At 46.6% G+C, this 21,457-nt stretch overlaps 1 protein-coding gene across 1 annotated transcript in view; it reads left to right on the forward strand.

Moving 5' to 3' along the window:
• NGEF (neuronal guanine nucleotide exchange factor) overlaps nt 1-21,457 on the forward strand; it is a 117,606-nt gene that overhangs the window by 87,846 nt on the left and 8,303 nt on the right. The window contains exons 6-9 of the mRNA XM_008065114.2: nt 14,624-14,784; nt 16,373-16,525; nt 17,847-17,976; nt 20,520-20,594. Of these exons, the coding sequence (XP_008063305.2) occupies nt 14,624-14,784; nt 16,373-16,525; nt 17,847-17,976; nt 20,520-20,594 (519 nt within the window). The remainder of the gene's footprint in view (nt 1-14,623; nt 14,785-16,372; nt 16,526-17,846; nt 17,977-20,519; nt 20,595-21,457) is intronic.

Below are 21,457 nucleotides of genomic sequence, written 5' to 3' on the forward strand. Positions count from 1 at the left end.
AGAACATGGCATACCTTAATAGTTTTAAAAGACTTAAGTTTATACAAAGTATGTTCTCTGACTCTAATGGAATTAAACTAGAAATCAACAACAAAGATAACAAGAAAATATCTAAATACTTAGAAATTAACATATTTCTGAATAACTCCTGGGTCAAAGAGGATGTCCCAAGTATAGTTATAAATATTTTGAAATGACTGAAAATGAATATGCAACATACCAAAATTGGTGGGATGCAGCAAAAGCAGTGATCAGAAGGAAATGTGTAGCATTATGCTTATTTAGGAAAGAAGATAGTTTCATGTTAAGAAACTAGGTAGGGGAGGGGAGGCACGCCTCATCAACAAGAGTACCTGCATAATGAACATTTGTATACCTAACCCTGAATTGTACCCCACATCTTTAACAAAGGGGCAGGGGAGAAAAAATAAAGAAACTAGGTAGGGGGAAAGGGAAAAACCAAAGCAAGCAGAGAGAAGCAAACAATAAATACAAGAGCAAGAATAAATAAACTTGAAAAGAAAAAAAATTAGCAGAAAATCAATAAAACCAAAAGCTAGTTCTTTGAAATTAATAAGTCTCTACCAGGATTGATAAAAAAGAGAATATTTAAATTACTAACATTACTAATGGAAGAGGAGACATGACAAAACCCACAGACATTAAAAGGATAATAAGGGAATACTTTGAACAACTCTACACAAAAAAATTTGACAACTTAAATGAAATCAATCCATTCCTCAAACTGAAAACTACCAAAACTTACCCAAAATGAAATAGATAGCCTGAATAATCCTGTAACTATTAAAGAAATTGAATTCTTACTTTAAAACCTTTAAAAAATGCAGGCGGGCCTATAAGGCTTCACTGATGAATTCTACCAGCTATTCAAAGAAGTATCAATTCTTCCCATTCCAGAACATAGAAGAAAAAGGAAAACTTCCCAGCTTTTTATAAGGCCACCATCACCTGATATAAAAATTAGAGAAAAACAGTACAAGAACAGAAAACTACAGACCAATATTCCTCATGAATATATATTTTAAAATCCTCAACAAAAATATTAGCGATTCAAATGCAGCAATATATAAAAAGAATAATACACCATGACTAAACAGAGTTGATCCTCAGAATGTAAAGTTAGTTAACTATTTGACAATCGAGCAATATAACCCACCATATTAGCAGTTTAAAGAAGGAAAAAAACAGCCGGGCTCGGTGGCTCAGCCTGTAATCCCACGCCTTTGGGAGGCTGAGGTGAGTGGATTGCCTGAGCCCGTGGGTTTGAGACCCGCCTGGGCAGTGAGACCTCATCTCTACAATAAATCAAAAAATCAGCTGGGCGTGGTAGCGCATGTAATTCTGGCTACTTGGAAGGCTGAGGCAAAAGGATCGCCGGAGCCCAGCAGGTCGAGGCTGCGGTGGCTGGGAGCGGCCACTTCACTCCAGTCTGGGTGACAGAGTGAGACTCCAACTCAAAATAAATAAATAAAGAAAGAAAGAAGGAAAAAAACTACATGATTATTGCAACAATTGATGCAGAAAAAGCACTTGACAAAATTCAATATTCATTCAAACTAGGAATAGGAGGGAAATTCCTGGATCTGACAGGAGACATCTTCCAAAAAAACTACAGCTAACATCATACTTAATGGTGAAAGGCTAAATGTTTTCCCCCTAAGATCAGGAACAAGAAAAAGATGTCTGTTCACATTCCTATTCAATGTCATATTGGAAGTCCTAGCCACTGCAATAAGCCAAGAAAAAGAAATAAAAGGCTTACAGATTGTAACGGAATAAATAAAACTATCCCTAATCATAGATGATGTGATTCTACATGGAAACTCCCAAGGAATCTGCCACAAAAAAAAAAAAACTCTTAGAACTAATAGTGATTTTTAGTAAGGTTGCAGAATATAAGGTCAACACACAAATGTCGATTGCATTTCTATAATCTAGCAATGAAAAATTAGAAACCAAAGTTAAAATGATCATACCATTTACAATAATTCCCCCCAAAGTGAAATACTTAGGTGTAAATCTCACAAAATATGTATAGGATTTCTATACTGAAAACTACAAATCACTGATGAAAGAAATAAAATAAAACCTAAATAAATCAAGAGGCAAACTACACATGGATTGGAAGATTCAACATAGTAAAGATATTCATTTTTCTCCCCATGGTGAGATATATTTATCTGATGCAATTTTAGTCAAAAATCCCAGAATTTTTTGTGATTATAGACAAAATTCCTCCAAACTATATAAGAAAAGGCAAATTAATTGGAATAGCCTAAATGGTTTTGAAAAAGAAGAATGAAGTTGAAGGATTCATACTATCTGGTTTTAAGACTTACTAAAATATTTACAGTAATCAAGACAATGAGGTATCCATGAAAGGGTAGACACAGAACAGTGGGACAGAATACAAGGTTCAGAAATAGACCCACACAAATATGATCAATTGATTTTTGACAAAAGGACAAAAGCAAATCAATTGGGAAAGGGTAGTCTTTTCAACAAATATTGAATGTTGATGTTGAAACCATTGACATATGCAAAAAAAATTACACTCAACTTAAACCTCACACTTTACACAAAAATTAACTCAAAAAAACAACCAGACATGGTGGCTTATGCCTGCAATCCCAGCACTTTTGGGAGGCCAAAGTGGGAGGATTGCTTGAGGCCAGGAGTTCGAGACTAGCCTGGACAAGATAGCAAGATCCTTTCTCTACTAAATATATTTGAAACTTAGCTGGCCATGATGACATGTACCTGTAGTCCTAGCTACTCAAGAGACTGAAGGTGGGAGGATCACTTTTGCCCAGGAGTTCAAGGCTGTGGTAAGCTATGATCACACCACTGCACTCCAGTCTGGGCAACAGAGTAGGACCTTATCTCTTAAAAAATAAATAACTCAAAATAGGTCATGAATCTAAATGCAAAACTTTAAAACTTTTATAAGAAAACATAGGAGAGAAATCTTCATAATCTTAGATTAGTCAAAGAGTTATCAGATGTGACATCAAAAGCAATCATGCATAAAAGAAAAATTGATAAGTTGGACTTGATCAAAGTTAAAAACATTTGCTCTGCAAAGACACTGTTAAGAGAATGAAAAAAGAAGCTGCAGACAGGTCTAGCAATCACTTATCTGACAAAGGTCTTGCATCCAGAGTACACAAAGAACTCAAATGTCAACAGTAAGAAAACAACAATCCAATTTAAAAGTAAGCAAAAGACTTAGATACTTCACCAAAGAAGACACACAGAAGGCAAATAAACACTACCAAAAAATAATAATAATAAAGAAAGAAAAAGAAAAACACCAAAAACTTAAAAACAGTGGCAATACCAAATGGTGGTTATCGATTCACTGCTTCCAGAACTCTCATACATTGCTGGTGGGGTTGCACATTGGTGCAGTCACTCTGACGAGTTGGCCGTTTCTTATGAAGCTAAACATACACTGATCACACGACCCAGAAACCCCACTCCTAGGGATTTACCTATAGCAGTGTCCCAACGGCAGCACTACTGACATTGGGATTGGGTAATTTGTTGTTGCAGGACTGTCCTGTGCATCAGAGGAGGCCTAGAAGTGTCCTTGACTGCCACCCACTAGATGCCAGTAGTACCCTGAGTCCCAGTTATGACAACCAAAATTGTCTCTGGACCCAGCTGAATGACCCCTGAAGGCCAAAATTGCTCCTGGTTGAGAACCATTGCCCTAGAGAAATGAAGATGTATGTTCACAGAAAAACTTGTACATGAATGTTTACTCATAATTGTCTAAGACTGGAAACAACTCAAATGTCCTTTAACGGAGAGAGAAAACAAACGAGCACATCCATACAATGGTATACTAAGCAATAAAAGGGACAAACTATTGAAACATGCAGCAACATGGATGAATTTCAAAGGCATTTTGCTGGGTGAAAGAAATCAGAAAGGTTACATACTATATGACTTCATTTATATGACATTCTGAAAAAGAAATTTATCTCGCAAAATAATGTGTGCATAAATATTGATTGATTGATTTGTTAGGATGTTTATCCCAGCAAAACTTAGGGGAAGATCAGAGTTAAACTTTTGTTCTTCCCCTATGTTTCCTCCAACTGAAAACTATCGCAACTCATTCAAAATGAAATAGATCACCTGAATAGTCCTGTAGCTATTAATTAAATAGAATTCTTACTTAAAACATTTCAAAAAATGTAGGTATAAGATATCACTGGTGAGTTCTACCAACTATTCAAAGTAGAGTAATGGGGGAAAGAAACCCAAATATCCAGTGAAAGGGAATTGTTAAGTAAGCTAGTGTACAGCTATTAAAAGATATAAACATTTTAAAACATGCTTTCAAAGAATGAAATAAGGTAAATATTCATGATATATACTTTTTAAAAAGCAAAATACAACACTGCATCTGTAGTAGAGTGGGCATAGAAAATAAAGGTTTTTACTTTCTGTATGCGTTTTTGCAAGTTCCAATGGATCAGCTATGGATATTTAAAAATAAACAAGGATGACATAGCTGATATGCGATGTATTAACATTTCTTAGTGAATGATGTGGATATTCAGGTTTCAAGTCTTATTCTGAGTTTTCATAGTCTGACTTTTCTTATTTGTTTGTTTGTTTGTTTATTTATTTATAGTTGGAGTCTCACTGTTGCCCAGGCTGGAGTGCAGTGGCACGCTCATGGCCACCACTGCCTCAGCTTCCTGGGCTCAGGCAAGCCTTTCACCTCAGCCTTACAAGTAGCTGGAACTACAGGTGCACACCACCATACCTGGCAAATTTTTTGATTTATTATAGAGATGAGGTCTCATTAAGTTTCCCAGGCTGGTCTCCAACCTCTGGACTTAGGCAATCCTCTCACCTCAACCTCCCAAAGTGCTGGGATTACAGGCTTGAGCCACCGCACCTGGCCTTCATATTTATTTTAAAGAGTTTAATTGCTTCTATGTTGTTAAAATGTAATAATGGACACAGAGCTGAGATCTTCAAATTTTGTGTTCCAAGTCAGTGACTTCTGTATCAAATCTTTTTTCCCCCATATTTATCAAAGCAAGGCAGGCAATTTGTAGTGCCAGCTCAATCTGTTGTCAGAATATCTCTTTTTCTTGAGCTACAAAAGCAGCAGGTCTTGATGAATTACTCTTCACACATGGAAAACATCCTACAATGATGGTCTTTTGGTAGGACGAAGTCTTAATCAGTTGTGGAAGCATTAGGATTTCAGAATGAAATAGTGTAATGTGTTTTCTCCTTTTTCAGGAAAGATTAGGAAACTGAAATTGCAGTGTTCTTGTGTAGGATTTTCTCCATTTTAGTTTTTGCTTCTGTAGCTTGTTTTGAAGCTCTTGGTTCCCACCGTCCTTTTTTGGGATGGGTTTTTATTTACAGTTTGAAACCCCAAGACTTAGACACAAATTCAAATTCAAAGGTTGGGCAGGAGGCAAGTGTGGAAAGGGTAGGGTGTCCCAATGCGGGAGGGCATGGTGCTTTTCTGGAAAGTGAGGGCAAGTGGGGAAACCTGGAATTGTCCTAAAGAGAATAAAAGGCAGGGAGGAGAGGGGACCACCCTGACAGCGGGCAGAACATTAGACTGCACTGGATCCTCCCCAGGCCTGGCACTTAGTGGCATGAGAAATAAGGGAGAAACTGGAGGTGCCTGGAGCAGCCACTCCTTCAGTGACTTGGGTTTGTGCCCAACCTATGCAGGAATCTGCCTCTGCAGAAAGATAAAGACAGACTAACCATGGTCCCTGAACTTGGCGAGCTGGTGTGTGGAGCTCGAAAGTGAGCAGGGAATGATGTTGTGAGTGTCTCCAGGGGAACAGGAACACGCACGTGCACTCGTGTGGGTGGCCTGCTCAGGCTGGCATTTGGGGTGGTGGCAGGGCCCCGGTGTGCCCAGACAGGACTGGCAGCTTCATCCCACTGGGGAGAGAGGAGGGCGGGACCCGGCAGTCGCTGGCACAACCTAACCAAGGATCTGTTAAGTTGTGGTGCAGCTGGCAGTCTGAGTCTGCACAGCCTCTGACATCAGAGTTGCAGTTTTGTTGTTTTTCGATCTATTTTCACAACTTAGAATTTAAATGTATTTACTTTTATTTTTCTCCCCAAAGGAAAGCTGTGCATTTCAGAAGAAAGTTACTTTGGGATTGAATATGATGGACCTCTATCAAAAAATTAAATTGTAATTAGTTATTTTATTTACCATCCCTCAGTGAATTATATATTTGTATTTATATATCTATATTTTAATTCAGAATAAACCTTAACAATTCAAAAAATGAGTCCTATTTGGGTGAAGGCAGGCAGTTTTGCTCCAGGTTTTGGGGTGAATGGAAACCATCACCTAAAACATCACATATCTCCTGGTCTGTTGGGTTTAGAAGAGAAACACCAATAGCTATTGTGACAAAGTAGCAAAGTTGGCCATTAATCATTTTTAAATTAATCCTTTGGCTAAATAACATACACACTTTATATAAAATTTAAAAGCAACAGAAGGATTATCAGTGAAAGAAAGTTTCTCTCCCACCCTGTCCCTAAGCCACCCAGCTCCCTCCTTGGATACATATTCAGGGTGAGAGTGTGTGTGTGTGTGTGTGTGTGTTTGTGTGTGTGTGTGTGCGCACACACAAGCATGTGAACACACGTCTTCTAGTTACACAAATTATAAACTGCTATGTATATGGTTCTGCACCTGGTTTTTTTCTCACTTAGCAAATATGTATCATATTGTTTCATCTGAATCCAAATCGTACACCATCATTTTTTTTGTAGCTTTATGGGACTCCATTGTTTGGTTATTCTGTAATTTATTTAACTGGCCCCCTGTTGATGGACATTTTCAATTAGACATGCAGGGTATCAAGGATGTTCATTGAAGCATTATTTCTAATAATAAAAGATTGAACATCTACACCATGGGATATTATGATCATTGCTAAGTGGAATTGTTGGGTTAAAGGTGAAATGTTTTTAAAATTTTGAGAAGATATTGTCTGTTTGACTTCACACTCTGGCTGTGTATGAATGTGCCTGTTTCCTGCCACCAATGTGGTATACTAGTCACCTGTTTTATATTGACCCAATCTGTGTCTCGTTATGAGTTTAATATACTTTTATCTTACTGTGAGTGAGGCTAAACGAGTTTTCAAGCATGTGTCTTTTTATATTTATACATACTTATTTTAGTATGTAAACTATTTTTGCAAATGATTTTATTAACCAGATCATCTGGAGGAAATTTAGTAATTGGCATTTGTGATGTGTGGGGGTTCTGAGACTTGGATTTGAGTAGCTGGAAGGGCACAGCGGGTCCCAGTGCCTGCATCCCATGACTGCGTTGAATGTGACTCCCCCTCGCCCCAGAACAACCCAAGAAGGTCGTTGTCACTCCCCCTCAGACAGCGGAAACCCCCTCCCCTGCACGGCTCACGTGACTGCCTCAGTGGGCCCTGAATTCACTAAAGACTGTGCTGCAGCGAGTCAGGGCTCGGGCTGTGGAGTTTAACTTCACTATCCTTGTTTGCAAAGAAAGAATGCACTTTTAGCAGTTCCTTCTTAACTAGAAGCCTTTTTAAAGTGGCTTCTGTGCGTCCTGATGCTTGCAGTGCATAAATGACTGCACCAGCCACAAGAACTGAGGCAACTTTGTGACCTTGCTGACATTTGACCATGTGAGGATGTGAATCCCCCCCAGGGAAGCAGGAAGACTCTGAGGGGCCAGAGCAGAGGGAAGCACCTAGGGTGGGAGCACCTGGCCACCTTGTTGGAAGAGCCGGGTGGCTGTCCCTGCATGACAGTGCACCCGAGTAACTGCTTGGCTGAGGATGCAGCCACAAGGCCCCCAGGGTCTGTGGGGTGCAGAAGGCTCACGTCCCATCTTCAGCAGTCCAAGGTTGCCATTATTACTCCTGCCAGCACACTGGGGGACACAGAGACTGGATGGTGGGTGCAGTCTGAAATGAGGTGTCATGGGTGACATCTCCATGGTCTCTCAGGGAACTGACACTCTAGGAAGGATGTGTCATACCCTTGGCACTCTGGTTCAGCTTTCTCTCTGTCTGGTTCTACTCCTTCCAGGCAAAAGCAAATGCACCAACAGCAAAGTCAGGCACCGGATGTGTGCCCTACTGCTTAGGACTCAGGGTGACAAGTGTAAAAGAGAGAGACATGCCCCCAAATCATCTGGGAATCTTGTTAAAGGACAGTTATTGATGAGTCTGGAGAGGGGCCTGGGAATTTGCATTTTTTAACAAACACTTGTGGTCCTGGTGACCAGGGAGGGGACCATGCTGAGAAATGCTGACTTTTTTTTCCCTTTTTGCCTGGCTAACTCTTGTGAGTTCTTTGAGTCAACCCCACCCAGGGCTGCATGTCCGGCCCAGAGGATGAAGAGAGACAGAGTTCTTGGAGCTGGGTAGGAGACCAGCTGTGTCGTAACTCGGGCTGCCATGGTAGCACACCACAGGCCAGGAGGCTCAAGCAGCAGAACTTTACTATCTCACGGTTCTGGAGGCTGGACGTTCAAGATCAAGGTGCTGACAGCGTTAGTTTCTGGTGAGGCTGCTCTCCTTGGCTTGCGCATGGCAACTTCTCTCCATGTCCTCACCTGGCCTTCCCTCCATACTCACTCCTGGTGCCTCTTCCTCTTCTTATGTGAACGTTATCCTTACAGGATCAGGGTCCCATCCTTGTGACTTCACTTAACCTTACAGACACCACCTTAAAGACCTCGTCTCCAAATACAGTCACATTGATGGCTAGGGCTTTACTTATGAATTTCAGTTCAGTGCATAACCAGTGGGGATACATAGGTCACCAGAAGATCCATTCTCTTCACCATGGGGCCTCAGACCAGAGCTCAGACCGGGCCTCCTGGGGAAATCCATTCATCTGGCAGGTCCTGGCACTCAGGCTGATGTGAAGGGGCTGCTTTGTTTTCTGGCTGTAAGGAAGGTGGCAGGGCAGTCAATAAACCCAGCGTTTCAGTCCATGGACTGCTGGCCTTTGGCTCTGACTCCCACAGAGGTCACCCTGGTGACTTAGCCACGTAACAGCATCAAAGACAGCTATGATTTGTTAATGCAGGGCAGGAAGAGGGGCAGACATTGGAGAAGCCAAAAAACCAATCCGAGTCAGAATGGAATGCCTAACTGGGAGGTTCCACAGAGAACGCTGGATCGTAAGGAGACAACGTAGGTGAAGAGCTGGATAGAGACATCTCTCAGCCTCAAGTTTTGCTGGACTGAAGAGCAAAGTGTTGCGGGACAGGGAGGACAGGAAAGGTGGGCTGGTTGGCCGGACAGTGCGCACCATGCTTGACTGTGAACTGAAAGACAAGCTGCACTGTCTTAAATGACAGGCAATCGTGGGTCAGGAAGCTGAGTTTTCAGTACAGCACAGTACAAGAGTGCTCAGTCAGGAGGAGGTTGGTTTTCCTCCAGACTTTTACTGATGTCCCCACGTCCTCTTTCACATCTGATGGTTCAGGGGTCTCCTCTGTTTTTTCAAATGTGTTGCTTGGACAGAGTGGTGCAGGTGGCCCTAACTCTAGGCTCCTAGCTGGTCCTGAGGCCTTGTGCTGGCTTTAACCCAAAGCAGCCCTGTGGCCCGCGCTGCCTGGAAGCTGGGGGCTGCCCACATGGCTCAGGTGCTGGTCCTGCTACCCCACTTCCAGAAGCAGCCTAACTCTGAGTGCTTCGGCGGGGCAAGTGCTCGCCTGGGATCTCCAGTCTCTGGACTCCCGTCATAGGAGGATGGGGGAAGATGTTCCTCAAATGAGGCTAACCGCAGCCATCTGAGAGTCTCCATAGCAATAGGCAAAGCTGTGTCAATCAGAGAAAATTTTAAATTTCCCGAGAAAAATATAACCCGGTGCTTCCTAAGCGTGGCAAGGTGGGCACTGGTGGGGGGGCAAAGGGATGGGTGTGGCTTCTCTCCCGTAGGTGACAGCAAGGCTGTGTGATTCTGGTCCATCCACGGTCCATCCCCACATGGTGGCCAGAGGGGATGGGCTTGGAAATGTGCACCAGAGCCTGACGGCCCCTTGCTCGACTACTTCAAGGGTGGCTCATTGCACATGCCTAGGGACCCCCACTCTCTGCCCTCTCCTCTCACCCTCCACCGCCACGGTATACCTACTAAGACGCTTTGTCCGCCGCTCAAAACAGTTTTTTAACTCGTCGATTTGGATGCCGTTTCGTGCTTCTGCTGTTTTTGGCTTCACCTCTTCCACATCAGCAAAACATTTCCCTTTGAGGACTTTTTTCATCTGAGAAAAGAAAAAAAATGCTGAGGGGATATTGGGTGAATAGGGAGGGCGGGGTACGGGGGTCATGCCAGTTTTGGTCAAAAACCGCTGAACACTCAGCACAGTGTGGGCAGGTGTGCTGATAAATCATCCATCATGAAATGGGGAGATTTGAAAGAATCTCTAAAAAAATAACTGAAGCTGCACACAGGCCCTCACAACAATGCTAGCTGGTACACTGATGCCGATGGTTTCCTAGAACACTTACCTAGCGGGGGAAGCCTGTACTACAAGGGGGCCATCCTCCAAAAGATAATTCTGGTTTTTTGGGGGGGGGCTGGTCTCACCTCATATGGAAACTGAGGCTTAGCAGAACCCAGGTTCTCACTCATGGCGAAGCTCTGGCTAACTCCCAAGGCCAAGACCTTAGCCTATCTGCCACTCAGCTGCCCATAGTGGATGCCAGGCACACCACAGCCCTGATCCATTGCAAAGCCACCTGGGCTGGTCCAACCAAAGAAAGTACAGCATTGACTGGGCTCTGTTCTTCCCAAAGAATCCAAGGCAGGAACGGGCTGAGTAGTAACAGAGGTGGGAAAAATCAGGGAGTGTGATGTGATTACTGGCAGATATCAAACAGAACAGTCAAGAGCTGGAGCATCATTTGGGGACCAAGCTGTGATTTCTAAAATTGGGTCGGTCTAAATCAGTATTCCCTGAGGTAAACGACCCTGTCGTGAGCCCGGCAACCTCAAGGACTCCAGGCTCAGGCGGCTGGTTCAATAAAGGAGGAATTCTCTGCAGTGGCGGTACACACACACTCACATGCATACACACACTCGTACACACACCCACACTCCCACAACATACTCTCATTCACACATTCTCACATTCACATGCTCACATACATCCACACAGACATACTGTCACATACCCACAAGCACACACACATACTCTCATTCACGCACACCCACACTCATACACACACGCTCAATATCACATACTCATCCACACAAACACACTCACATACATGCTGTCACAGTCACACCCAGGCACTCATACACACATACCCATTCACACACATTTACACTCACTCTCATAACTTTTATACTCATACACACACTGTTCACTATTACATACCCACATGCACACACTCATAGACACACACATTCTTACACACTTATACTGATACACTCTCTTACACACATATGTGGTCGCACACATTCACATCCACACCACATATGTGCATTTATCCACATATACACACTATCACACACACACCATATACTCACTATCACACACATACACACATTCACACACACACTGGTGAACCCACACACTCACATAGATATTCACACTCACATGTGTGCATGCCCTGTTCCCTCATCTGCTTCCAGCCTTTCTCACCCCCTGACCTAACGCATCCCACTCATGTCTGCTCTCTATCTGCTTTCCTGGGATGGAAGCGCTGTGGTGGCCACAGGGACTTGGCCATCTTCACTGCTGAAGTGCCTAACCCAGTGCCTGGCACTCGGCAGGTGATCAGTGAGCATTTGTGGAAAGAATGGATGGATGAATGAATGAATTAACTAGCAAATGAATGCATAAAGAACAAACAGAGCCTGGATCCCTCCTCAGCTCTTTATTGCCACGCAAAGGCTTGAATGAGAGTAAAAATATGATTGATAAGAAAAAGACAATTATACCGATGTGGTTTGGCATAGTTTGACATACAAAATAAAGACAAAATACCCTGGAAAACTAACATCTGCACATGACTAATCGCCTGTAAGTGGATGAGGAGGAGTTAAGTGTTGGAAGTGGGGCTCAGCCATATCCATTAGCGGTGATTCAGGCCAAGGCCCGCTGTGTGTCAGCAGCTGGAAGGCCCGGCCTGCCCCTGCTCTGCTGCCCCAACCCCGATGATCATGACGCAGATGCTGTCAGCCAGGGGTGACACGAACCAGGGTGGCATGTACACATGTCATCCCAGGTGTCTCTAATAGGCACCCACCAGGGATATGTGGGCTAATGGATGTACCTTTCTCTCCGAGGCAGCCTTCTGGGTGTGGTGGCTTTCCCCCTCGGTATCTGGAACATTCATCCTTATCAGCTGTGTTAGTTATATTTGCTTGGAACTTGTGAGCTGTAACCACTTGACATTTTCATAAGAAACTTAAATTTAGCAGCAGGAAAATGAGTTCATAACAGCGTCTGTAGCAGAGAAGCTTCCGGGAACTGGTTGCCACTATAGCCCCACTTTTGCCTGCTGGGCTTAGGTGGACCTGGCTGGCCACAGGGTCAGCCACCAGTCAGTGCTGCTAATGAGGCGTGGAGCTGAGTGCTTTGTGTGACTTCTTATTTTTATGTAGAGTAGGCAGATGTGACGTGGGGACGATTACAGAGAGGCCACAGACTCATGTCAGCGTCTCAAGTCAGATGCAGACAAGTCAGGTGGGCCGTTGCTGTGATGGTGGCCCAGGGTCTGTAATTAGCCGCTCATCCCTGGAGTGTTGCCTGTGTGAACGCCCTCGTTATTGCTGGACAGACTTATGCTACCAGGTGTCCTTCATTTAAAGTGCTTTGCCAGGTGGGCTGCTTGGCAGAGCTTTGTGAGCCTGCCTTCCGCAGGCAGGCAGCCTCTAGTGCCGGTTAACCCCTGCTCTGCCTGGGAGGTGACAGAATCTCTTCTTCCACCATCTAGCTGTGAGACATTGGGGACTTCATCTCACCTCTCTGTGTCTGTGTCTTTTTGGGAAAACAGGAGTTTCTGTCCATCCTTCTTGGGGAACCTGGGAGGATTAAACATGACAGCGTGTGAAACCCTGCCACTCTGGGGCCCCCTACCTTCTGGGGGCAGATGCTCCCTAATGCCAGAGCTCATGCTCTCATTGCCACAGCCTGGAGCCCTCAGTTGGTGGCTCTGACCAGTGGGAAGGTTGGAGAGGAACCCCAAAGGGAGTGAGATGTAGAGTGGGCGGGACCCTGGGGAGGAACCAGAGCCCCTGTGCTCCTCACGGCCTGCACTTCCATCTCTTCCCTGTCACCAGAACAAATGACCACAAACTGGGCAGTGCAGAAGGACAGAAATAGATTTCCCACAGTTGTGGAGGCCAGAAGTCTGAAATTAAGGTGTCGGCAGGGCTGTACTCACTCCCAAGTCCCAAGGGCCTCTCCCAGCTTCTGGTGGCTAGGCAGTCCTTGGCTTGTGGTTGCATCATTCCAACCTCTGTCTCTACCTTTTGTGTGTATCTGTGTCCAATCTCCCTGTGCCTCTCTTAAAAAGATACTTGTTGTTGTATTTAGGGCCCACCCTAAGTCTAGGATGATCTCGTCTTGAAATCCTTAATTATACCTGCAAAGACTCTTTTTCCAAATAAGGTCACATTCACAGGTTCCAGGGCTAGGACATGGACACAGCTTCTGTGCAGGCCACAATTCAACCCATTGTGCTGTCCCTTCTGGGAAGTCACTGTGAACCAGCTCTAGGCTGAAGAACATGGAAGTGTGATGAGGGAGAGGAAGATGGGGACGGTCCCAGGTTAATCTCAGGAAGGATTGATGGGTGTATTTGTAAACAAGGAAGGGAAGTGAGCCAGAATCTGCCACCCATCTTTGCAGAATGACACACAAGAGAGCAGAATTTCCATTTTAGTTTTGTTGTGTTCATAGGCTCAGTAATCAGGTAATAATCATGATCTAGAATAAAGGTGCCTCCAAAAAATTTATTATAGATTTCTTTTTCTCTTTTGCAAAAATGAAAATTGCTTTATCAGTGACATTATAAAATCAGACCATAAAATTAAACTATATGCTCATTTAAAAATGTTCAGACAATTCAAAAGGTAAAAAGAAAATAGTAAAAGTCACCTCAGATTCTGCCCCTGTGATGCCTGTGGTTGACACCACAGCCTGCTTCCTTCCAGATGCTTTTCTGGGCGTGGAGAAACAGGATTCCCCTCACCTGTCGACTTTATGCCCACTGCCACACCCTGAACTGTGGACCCAAATTCCTGGGGCAGCTGCCTGGGCTCCAGTGTGCAGCTGACCTCTTGTGTTTTTACCTTGTTTCTCCAGTTGGCACCGTGGCCAACCACGAGCACCTTCTCTCAGCCACGGGGCTACTGTGCCCCATAGGAAGAGTGGCCTCGTTGCCATCCCACGGTCACGTGTGGGACCTGCTACACCCACACCCATACCCACCCCAGGACTCTACACACATGGCTTTTCTTTTCAAGCTCTTTGCTGAGCGTCTCTTTGCCCCTCTGTCTCAGCGTGAAGCTCGTGCTTTCCTGGATGTTCAGCCTTGGGTGGTAACTGTGGGCTCTCCTGCCACAGGCCATGTTCGAGCTGGTCACTTCTGAGGCATCCTACTACAAGAGCCTGAACCTGCTGGTGTCCCATTTCATGGATAATGAGCGGCTGAAGAAGATCCTGCACCCTTCAGAGGCCCACATCCTCTTCTCCAACGTCCTGGACGTCTTGGCCGTCAGTGAGCGGTGAGGGCAAGGGGACAGCCACCCCTTGGGGCCTTCCTCTGTTCCCCAAAGTCAGTGATGAGTGCTCGTGACACTGGCTTCTCTACTTCCATTAAGTTTGGAATTTTCCATGATAAAATATAAATGAATAAAGACCTACACCCCCAAATCACCACTCCTCCCAGCAGGGTGGCCAGCAGAGTCCTCCTGGGCCCTTTCCCATCAGCACATGTGTTCTCAGTGTCCAACATGCAGCAGGGAGCTGGAGAGCCCGCTCGCCTGGGTTGGAATGACATTGACTTGGGCTCTCTTATGCATAAAACCCTCCTTTGGGGGGCGTCCATGGCAGTCTTGTGAACTGGTGGGAGGGTATCCATGTAAGCTGCTCCTAATCCTGGCAGACAGCCTGGCTTGGCACACGCAGGGCCCAGACCCTCCACAGACCAGTGCAGAGTGCAGTCCTGGATTTACGCATCCTCCTCTCCTCCTGGGCTGTGTTTGTGACTTATGGAATGGTTATGGGAACTGTGCTTCTGGCTGTGCCTGTGCAAAGCCCAGGCTGAGTTGCAGCAGGAAGAGGAGACATCTGTTCACCGAATCTCGTGAAGAAGAAATGAACTCCAGTCGCATTGCGAGGATAAAGGATCGTTTACCATTTCCACGGCAGGCTGTGGAGTCTTACAGCTAAAAGCTGCTTGGGGAGCACCTGGGCCAGCTGTGCTCAGATGTGAAACCAAGGCGAGGCACACGGTAGCCCCCCTCTGAGCAGTGGGGGTCCCTTCCATTTGCAGCCTCCCCCATCTCCTCATGGCAGCCCCATCTGGTAGATTTGGGAGGTGATGGCTGACGGGAGCCAGAGTAGCCTGTGAGTCCCGTTGGCCTCTGTGGCTGTGCTTCTTACTTGTGTATTAATTTACATCCTACTATAGAAAATTCCAAATATGCAGAAGTAGAGGCACCCATGTCACAAGCCCTGTGCACTGGTCACCAGTTTTAGCAATGGTCAACACTGGAGCCCATTCCCATCACCCAGGGAACCCTTCTGAAACAAATCCCTATGGTCTTATTTTATCCACAAACAAGTCGGTGTACCCCTAAAAGATTAGGTCAGTCAGGTACCTGTAATCTCAGCACTTTGGGAGGTTGAGGCAGAAAGATCTCTTGAGGGAGGAGTTCAGACCAGCCTGGGCAACATACTGAGACTCACCCCCCACTACCTGGTCTCTACAAAAAAAATTTTTTTAATTAGCCAGTTGTGGTGGCATGCACCTATAGTCCCAGCTATTCAGGAGGTTGAGGATTGCCTGAGCCTAGGAGTTCAAGGCTGCAGTGAGCCATGATCGTACCATTGCACTGCAGTCCGAGTAATGGAGGCCTCACCTCAAAAAATTAAAAAATTTTTAAAACATAAGCCTTTTTCCTCTCTCTCTCTGCCACCAATGCCATTTTTCACCAGAATAAAACAATAACTCCTTGAGGTGACCAAATATGCCATCAGCAGTCATTGGCATGGATGGTCACTGCATATGCTGGTTTGCCAGAGCCAGGCCTGCACATTTTCTGACTCTGTCACCCAGGCCCCCTCAACCCCATCTGCTGCCTCTTGCAGGTTTCTCCTGGAGCTGGAGCACCGGATGGAGGAGAACATTGTCATCTCCGACGTGTGCGACATTGTGTACTGTTACGCAGCCGACCACTTCTCGGTCTACATCACTTACGTCAGCAACCAGACCTACCAGGAGAGGACCTACAAGCAGCTGCTGTGAGTGTGCCTGGCTGCAGGAGGGGTGGGGGGTGGGAAGCAGGGCCTCACCAGGTTGGCAGCTTGAGGACCAGCCCAGACACCTTACATGGCGGGACCTCTGTGTCCTTGACCTCTGCTTTCTCAAGGTCCTATGGGCCACAGGAGTCGGCCAGGCTGGTGATAATATCCAAACCTGGCACGTCCCAGGCATTCTGGTGTCACTAGAGAGGTGTCACTAGGGTCATTAGAGAGACACCACAACGGAGTCAGCCATAGCACCCTCTGGACCTGTGTCCAGAATGACCAAGCAGAGCTCTGTGAGGTTAGAAAAGAGATATGGAGTCAAGCGGACAATTCGAGGCCCAGGGCAGCAGAGAAATGGGTTTGAACTGGTGACAAGGGCAGGGACAGGGTGAGGAGGAGCCTCCTGGTGGCTATCCAGTGGCACCATTGAACATATTGCTGATCTGCCCATTTTGCACACTTTCTTTGAGATTTCAGCCAACAGGATAATTTTTCAGCCAACTCGCCTCTTTTGAATCCTTCAAATTGATGTGTCAGGCTCCAGTGACTGGATTTCGCCAGGGAGGCCCTCTTGGTGCCACACGGAAGCATCAGAGTGCGTTTTGAGTAGCAACGTGAACGCTGTACTTCCCTGGCTTTTCTGTTAAGCCACGGACTTAATTGTGGACGTTTTCAAACTTGAGTATTTGGATGTTTGGATGTTTTAACTGTCAGTGTTTGGAGATCAGATTTTGATCTTCACTCAGGTTGCTACTTTTAGGGATAAACATTAAGATAAGCATCTAGCGTGGCGTGGCCCTTCACGTGCCGTGAGTGCAGAGTATCGAGGCTCTCCAGGCAGAGTGCCATCCCCGCCCATGAGCAGCGGGCCATGCCTTCCCTCCAGCAGCAGAGCCCCCGTCAGCTCTGCAGACCGGCCCACTGCCAAGCCCACCTGTCAGGAATAGCTCAGACTCTCCTGGCAGTGGTCTCCGGCCTGCTGCCTGTTCCTGTCACCATGTGGGTTTACCTTGCCACAGTTTGCGGCTGGGTAAAATCATCTCATTCATAGACTCGGCCTCACCAGGAATTCTTACCCTCCCACACACAACACATTTCATTAAGTCTTCATGGGCCAGGCATGTAAAGTCACTATTGTTATTTGACTTTGTACATGAAGAGTTTATTTTCCATTAAAGGAAAGAAAGAAAGAAATCGACATGTTTTCCGTGCCTGTGGGTCGTCTGGCTCCCAGGAGGCTGTCAATGGGAGGAAGTGCCTCCAACCTGTGCCTCCCACGAGCCCGGAGACCTATTCCGTATGTCTGTGTCCCCAGCCAGGAGAAAGCAGCTTTTCGGGAGCTGATTGCACAGCTGGAGCTCGACCCCAAGTGCAAGGGGCTGCCCTTCTCTTCCTTCCTCATCCTTCCTTTCCAGAGGATCACGCGCCTCAAGCTGCTGGTCCAGGTACTGCCTCTGCCCCTGACACATACAGGACTTTCTATGCTTCTCCGGCTCCACGTTGCTTCCTGTGGTCATTCCGGTGCTCTGGCGGCTTTCTAGGAAGTCCATTTGTTCAACAAATACTCATTAAGTTCCCCCTATGTGTGCCAAGCATGTTCCTGGACAGTAGGAGCTCAGCCCCTGCTCCCCGGGAGCCCCATTCTGGTGGGGAGAGACTGACAGAACCTGACCAGAAAGTGATCATGGCTGTAACGACAGTGAAATGGGGTAACACAATAAGGGAGACTGTCTGGCCACTGCCAGTTGGGGGAGTGAAGAAAGAAGAGTGACAAGCTGAGACTTGGCTGACAGGGAGGAGCTGGCAGGGGATGGTCAGAGGAAAGGGCATTCAACGTAGAGGGAAGTGCTGTGCGGAGGCCCTGGGGCAGCAAGGTTCACGGACAGAAAGGCCAGTGGTGAGCTTGGGAAATGTGATGGGAGGGCATGTGGAGATGGAGACAGAGGCACCTCCGCGGGCCTGAGGAGCAAGTAGGTCATTAAGGACGGTCCTCAGTGTGACAGAGTCACTGGATTGGGTTGACGTTTGTAAGAGCTCTTGAGGCTGCTCCAGAGGGTGAGTGGGGAGGGCAAGAGCAGAAACTGGAGAAGGCGTGCCACTGGCCTAAGGGGTGGAGTCAGGGAGTGGAGACTCTGGAGGGGAACAGGGAGTTGAATTCGAGTGACCCCTTGGCCTTTCGCTTGAGCAGCTTGGGGCCATGACTTAGATCCAGGAGATCTGGGGTGGGGCGGGGGCGGGCTCATTGTGGACCGAGCTGAGTTTGAGATGACCTTGAGCAGTTGAATATCCAAGGTCAAGGTTAAAGGAGATGGCAGGGCAGAGACCACTAAGAAAGGAGAGAGAGGGGTTTGAGACTCAGCCCTGGGATGCAACCAGGCCCGAGATGGAACAGCAGCACGGGAAGAGGGTAACTGAGATTGCTGGGGCCACGGGAGCCTGGCAAGGGTGGGGTTTCCTGAAAAGGGAGATGCCAACCAAGCCCAGAGAGGCAGCCCAGGCTCTGGGGGGAAATGAGCTGAGATAGCTGGGAGCCACACATTAGGGGAGGTCTGAGATCAGACAGGCGGGAGTCTGAAGACCAGGGGGCAGCTACCTCCAGAAGGGGTGGAATTAAAGGGGAGAGCCCCAAGCCCTGGGTGGAAAGGACTCAGGAGCATGAGACCAAAGAAACAAGCATCAGAAGCCCCCCCCCCCAGAGGGTAAGGGGCAGTAACACTGTGGGAAAATTCGGTGAGGACAGCAAACCCAATCCATAAGACAGTTTCCAACCAAAATCATTTTTTAGCTTGAAAAAACAGGAACAGAAGACAGTAACATTTCCTAAGTATGCAGAAAAAAATATTCTAAAGAAATTTATAGAAAGAGAGCATCTATGGATATATGAAAATTTTCACTTTTTAAAATGAAAATCACTAAACTAAGGTTAAAACTTACGTTGTCATTAGGGAAATGGTGGGCTGGGGATGGCAGGGAAGGGCTCAGAGGAAGGGGTGGGTGGGGGGTGTCTCAGGGAAACCTGCAAGACACTGGAACAGGCAGGGTGTTGGGGGTCACACCTGGGATAAGGCTGCCGTGGCAGCAGTACATGCCCGGCTAAAGAACCTACACTGTCCTCTGTTTGAGGCTACCAGTGTGACCTGGTAAGATGGAGCTTTTGTTTGGTGAGAAAAGATGGAGCCTGGACTGTGCTGTTCAGTGGGGAGATGAGTCCAGGAGTTGGGAAACAGTTAATGATGGGTTTGTTGACTGCCGTGTGTGGTGAGGGAGGAGTAGAGAGGTGGCTATGAGACTCACAGGTCTCTGGCATGGCTGCTGGACAGAGGCCAGCCAGGTGGCCACAGGGGAGACCTGGGCTGATGTCCCGGGAGACATTTCGTACAGCCGTTGCACGTGGCAGCTGAGAAGACAGGTGGGTGGTGCTCAGACACACCCAAGCCTCCTTACCGAACAAAATCGGATCAAAAATCATGGGCATGGTGAGGATTGCTAGACAGAAGGCACGTGAAGTTTAGAGAGCAATGCCCACTTCTCATTTACAGGTGAGAGCAATATGGGCAGGATTTTTTGTTAATTGAAGAAAATTGAACATTTGGAGAAAAGACACTTTCATCATGAAGACCAAAGTAACAAAGCCTTGAGGTCAAATGACAATCCCAGAGAGGAGGGAAGGGAAGGAAAGGCACTGGTGTTCCCTTCCCTGCAAGCATGTAGCTCCTCTTGGGGAAAGGGCTGGCCCTTACTGCTGGACCCTGCATCTGGTTCCTCTTGGGCTTTGGTCATTGTACCCTGAGGTGTAGGGCTCTGGCTTGAGACAGGATAGAAAGTGGTTAATCCTAATGGGAGATTTGGATTCATGGTTAGTGCATGCGTGCTGCAGCATCATGAGACTGAGCGGGTGCAGCAGGGAAGCTGCCACAGCAAAGCAGGGAAATGAAAGGAGAAAAGTTCCTAAAAGATGGAAGTTAATGCAGCCTTTCCCTGTGCTTAGAACATCCTGAAGAGGGTAGAAGAAAGGTCTGAACGTGAGTGCACTGCCTTGGATGCCCACAAGGAACTGGAAATGGTGAGTTGTGCCTCTTCTTTCTCTGTGTCCCAATAAACTGCTTTCTTCATGTAGACCCACCTTCCCTGTCCTGTCCCCTTGTATGTCTGTGTGTCTTTAGAAAATGCAAATTCACTTTAAGATTTGCTTTTGCAATCTGGAAAAATCGTTGGAGCTAAAAAAATACATCAGGTGTGGCTTGAGCAGAGCCTTCTCCACTACCTTCCCCCCTTTCCTAATCGACACCCCCACACTTGTCAATTAATGTACTAGGTGTGCATGTCAGGGCAGCAGTGTGGCCTTCAGGACACACTTTACCAGTGTGGAGCTCTGTAGCCTTCCACAGGCCCCAATCCCTCTCATCAGCCACCTGGTGCTGCTCATTGCAGATGTCTGGGGCCCATGCAGACCCCACTCTTGTCTTTGCCTGTTTCCCAGGATCAGAAGCAATCTCTTGTCCCTCCTAGGAGGCATGTTGAGGCTGATCCCACTCTCCTTGTGCCCTGGCATAGCTGTTTGCCCTAAGCCCCATCCCTCCACACCTCTTCTCCTGGTCTCTCAAGATCCATCTCCCGCATGTATCTCTATGAGAGGATTCCCTGGTGCTGCCCAAGAGCCCTGGGCTTTTCTTACCCGAGAGTGGAGAGACCATATCCTGATCCTCCAAGAGAGATGGTTCCTCCTGGAGGTTTTGAGCTGACCAGGGATTGTGTGGGAGGGGTCCGTGAGTACATTTCCATCCACGTGTGCTCTTCAAGTACTCTCTGGTGCATTTGGCCCCTGGCATTAGCTGAACCTGATGTCTGATTTTGGCAGCTGTGCTGGGACAATTCCAACATGCTGGTGACCCTGTCATGGTAGACAGCAGGGTGTGGGAAGTCTGT

The sequence above is a fragment of the Carlito syrichta genome, unplaced genomic scaffold (assembly GCF_000164805.1).
Source record: "Carlito syrichta isolate Samal-C Ts95f unplaced genomic scaffold, Tarsius_syrichta-2.0.1 Scaffold308158, whole genome shotgun sequence".
In the NCBI taxonomy this organism is placed as follows: Eukaryota; Metazoa; Chordata; class Mammalia; order Primates; family Tarsiidae; genus Carlito; species Carlito syrichta.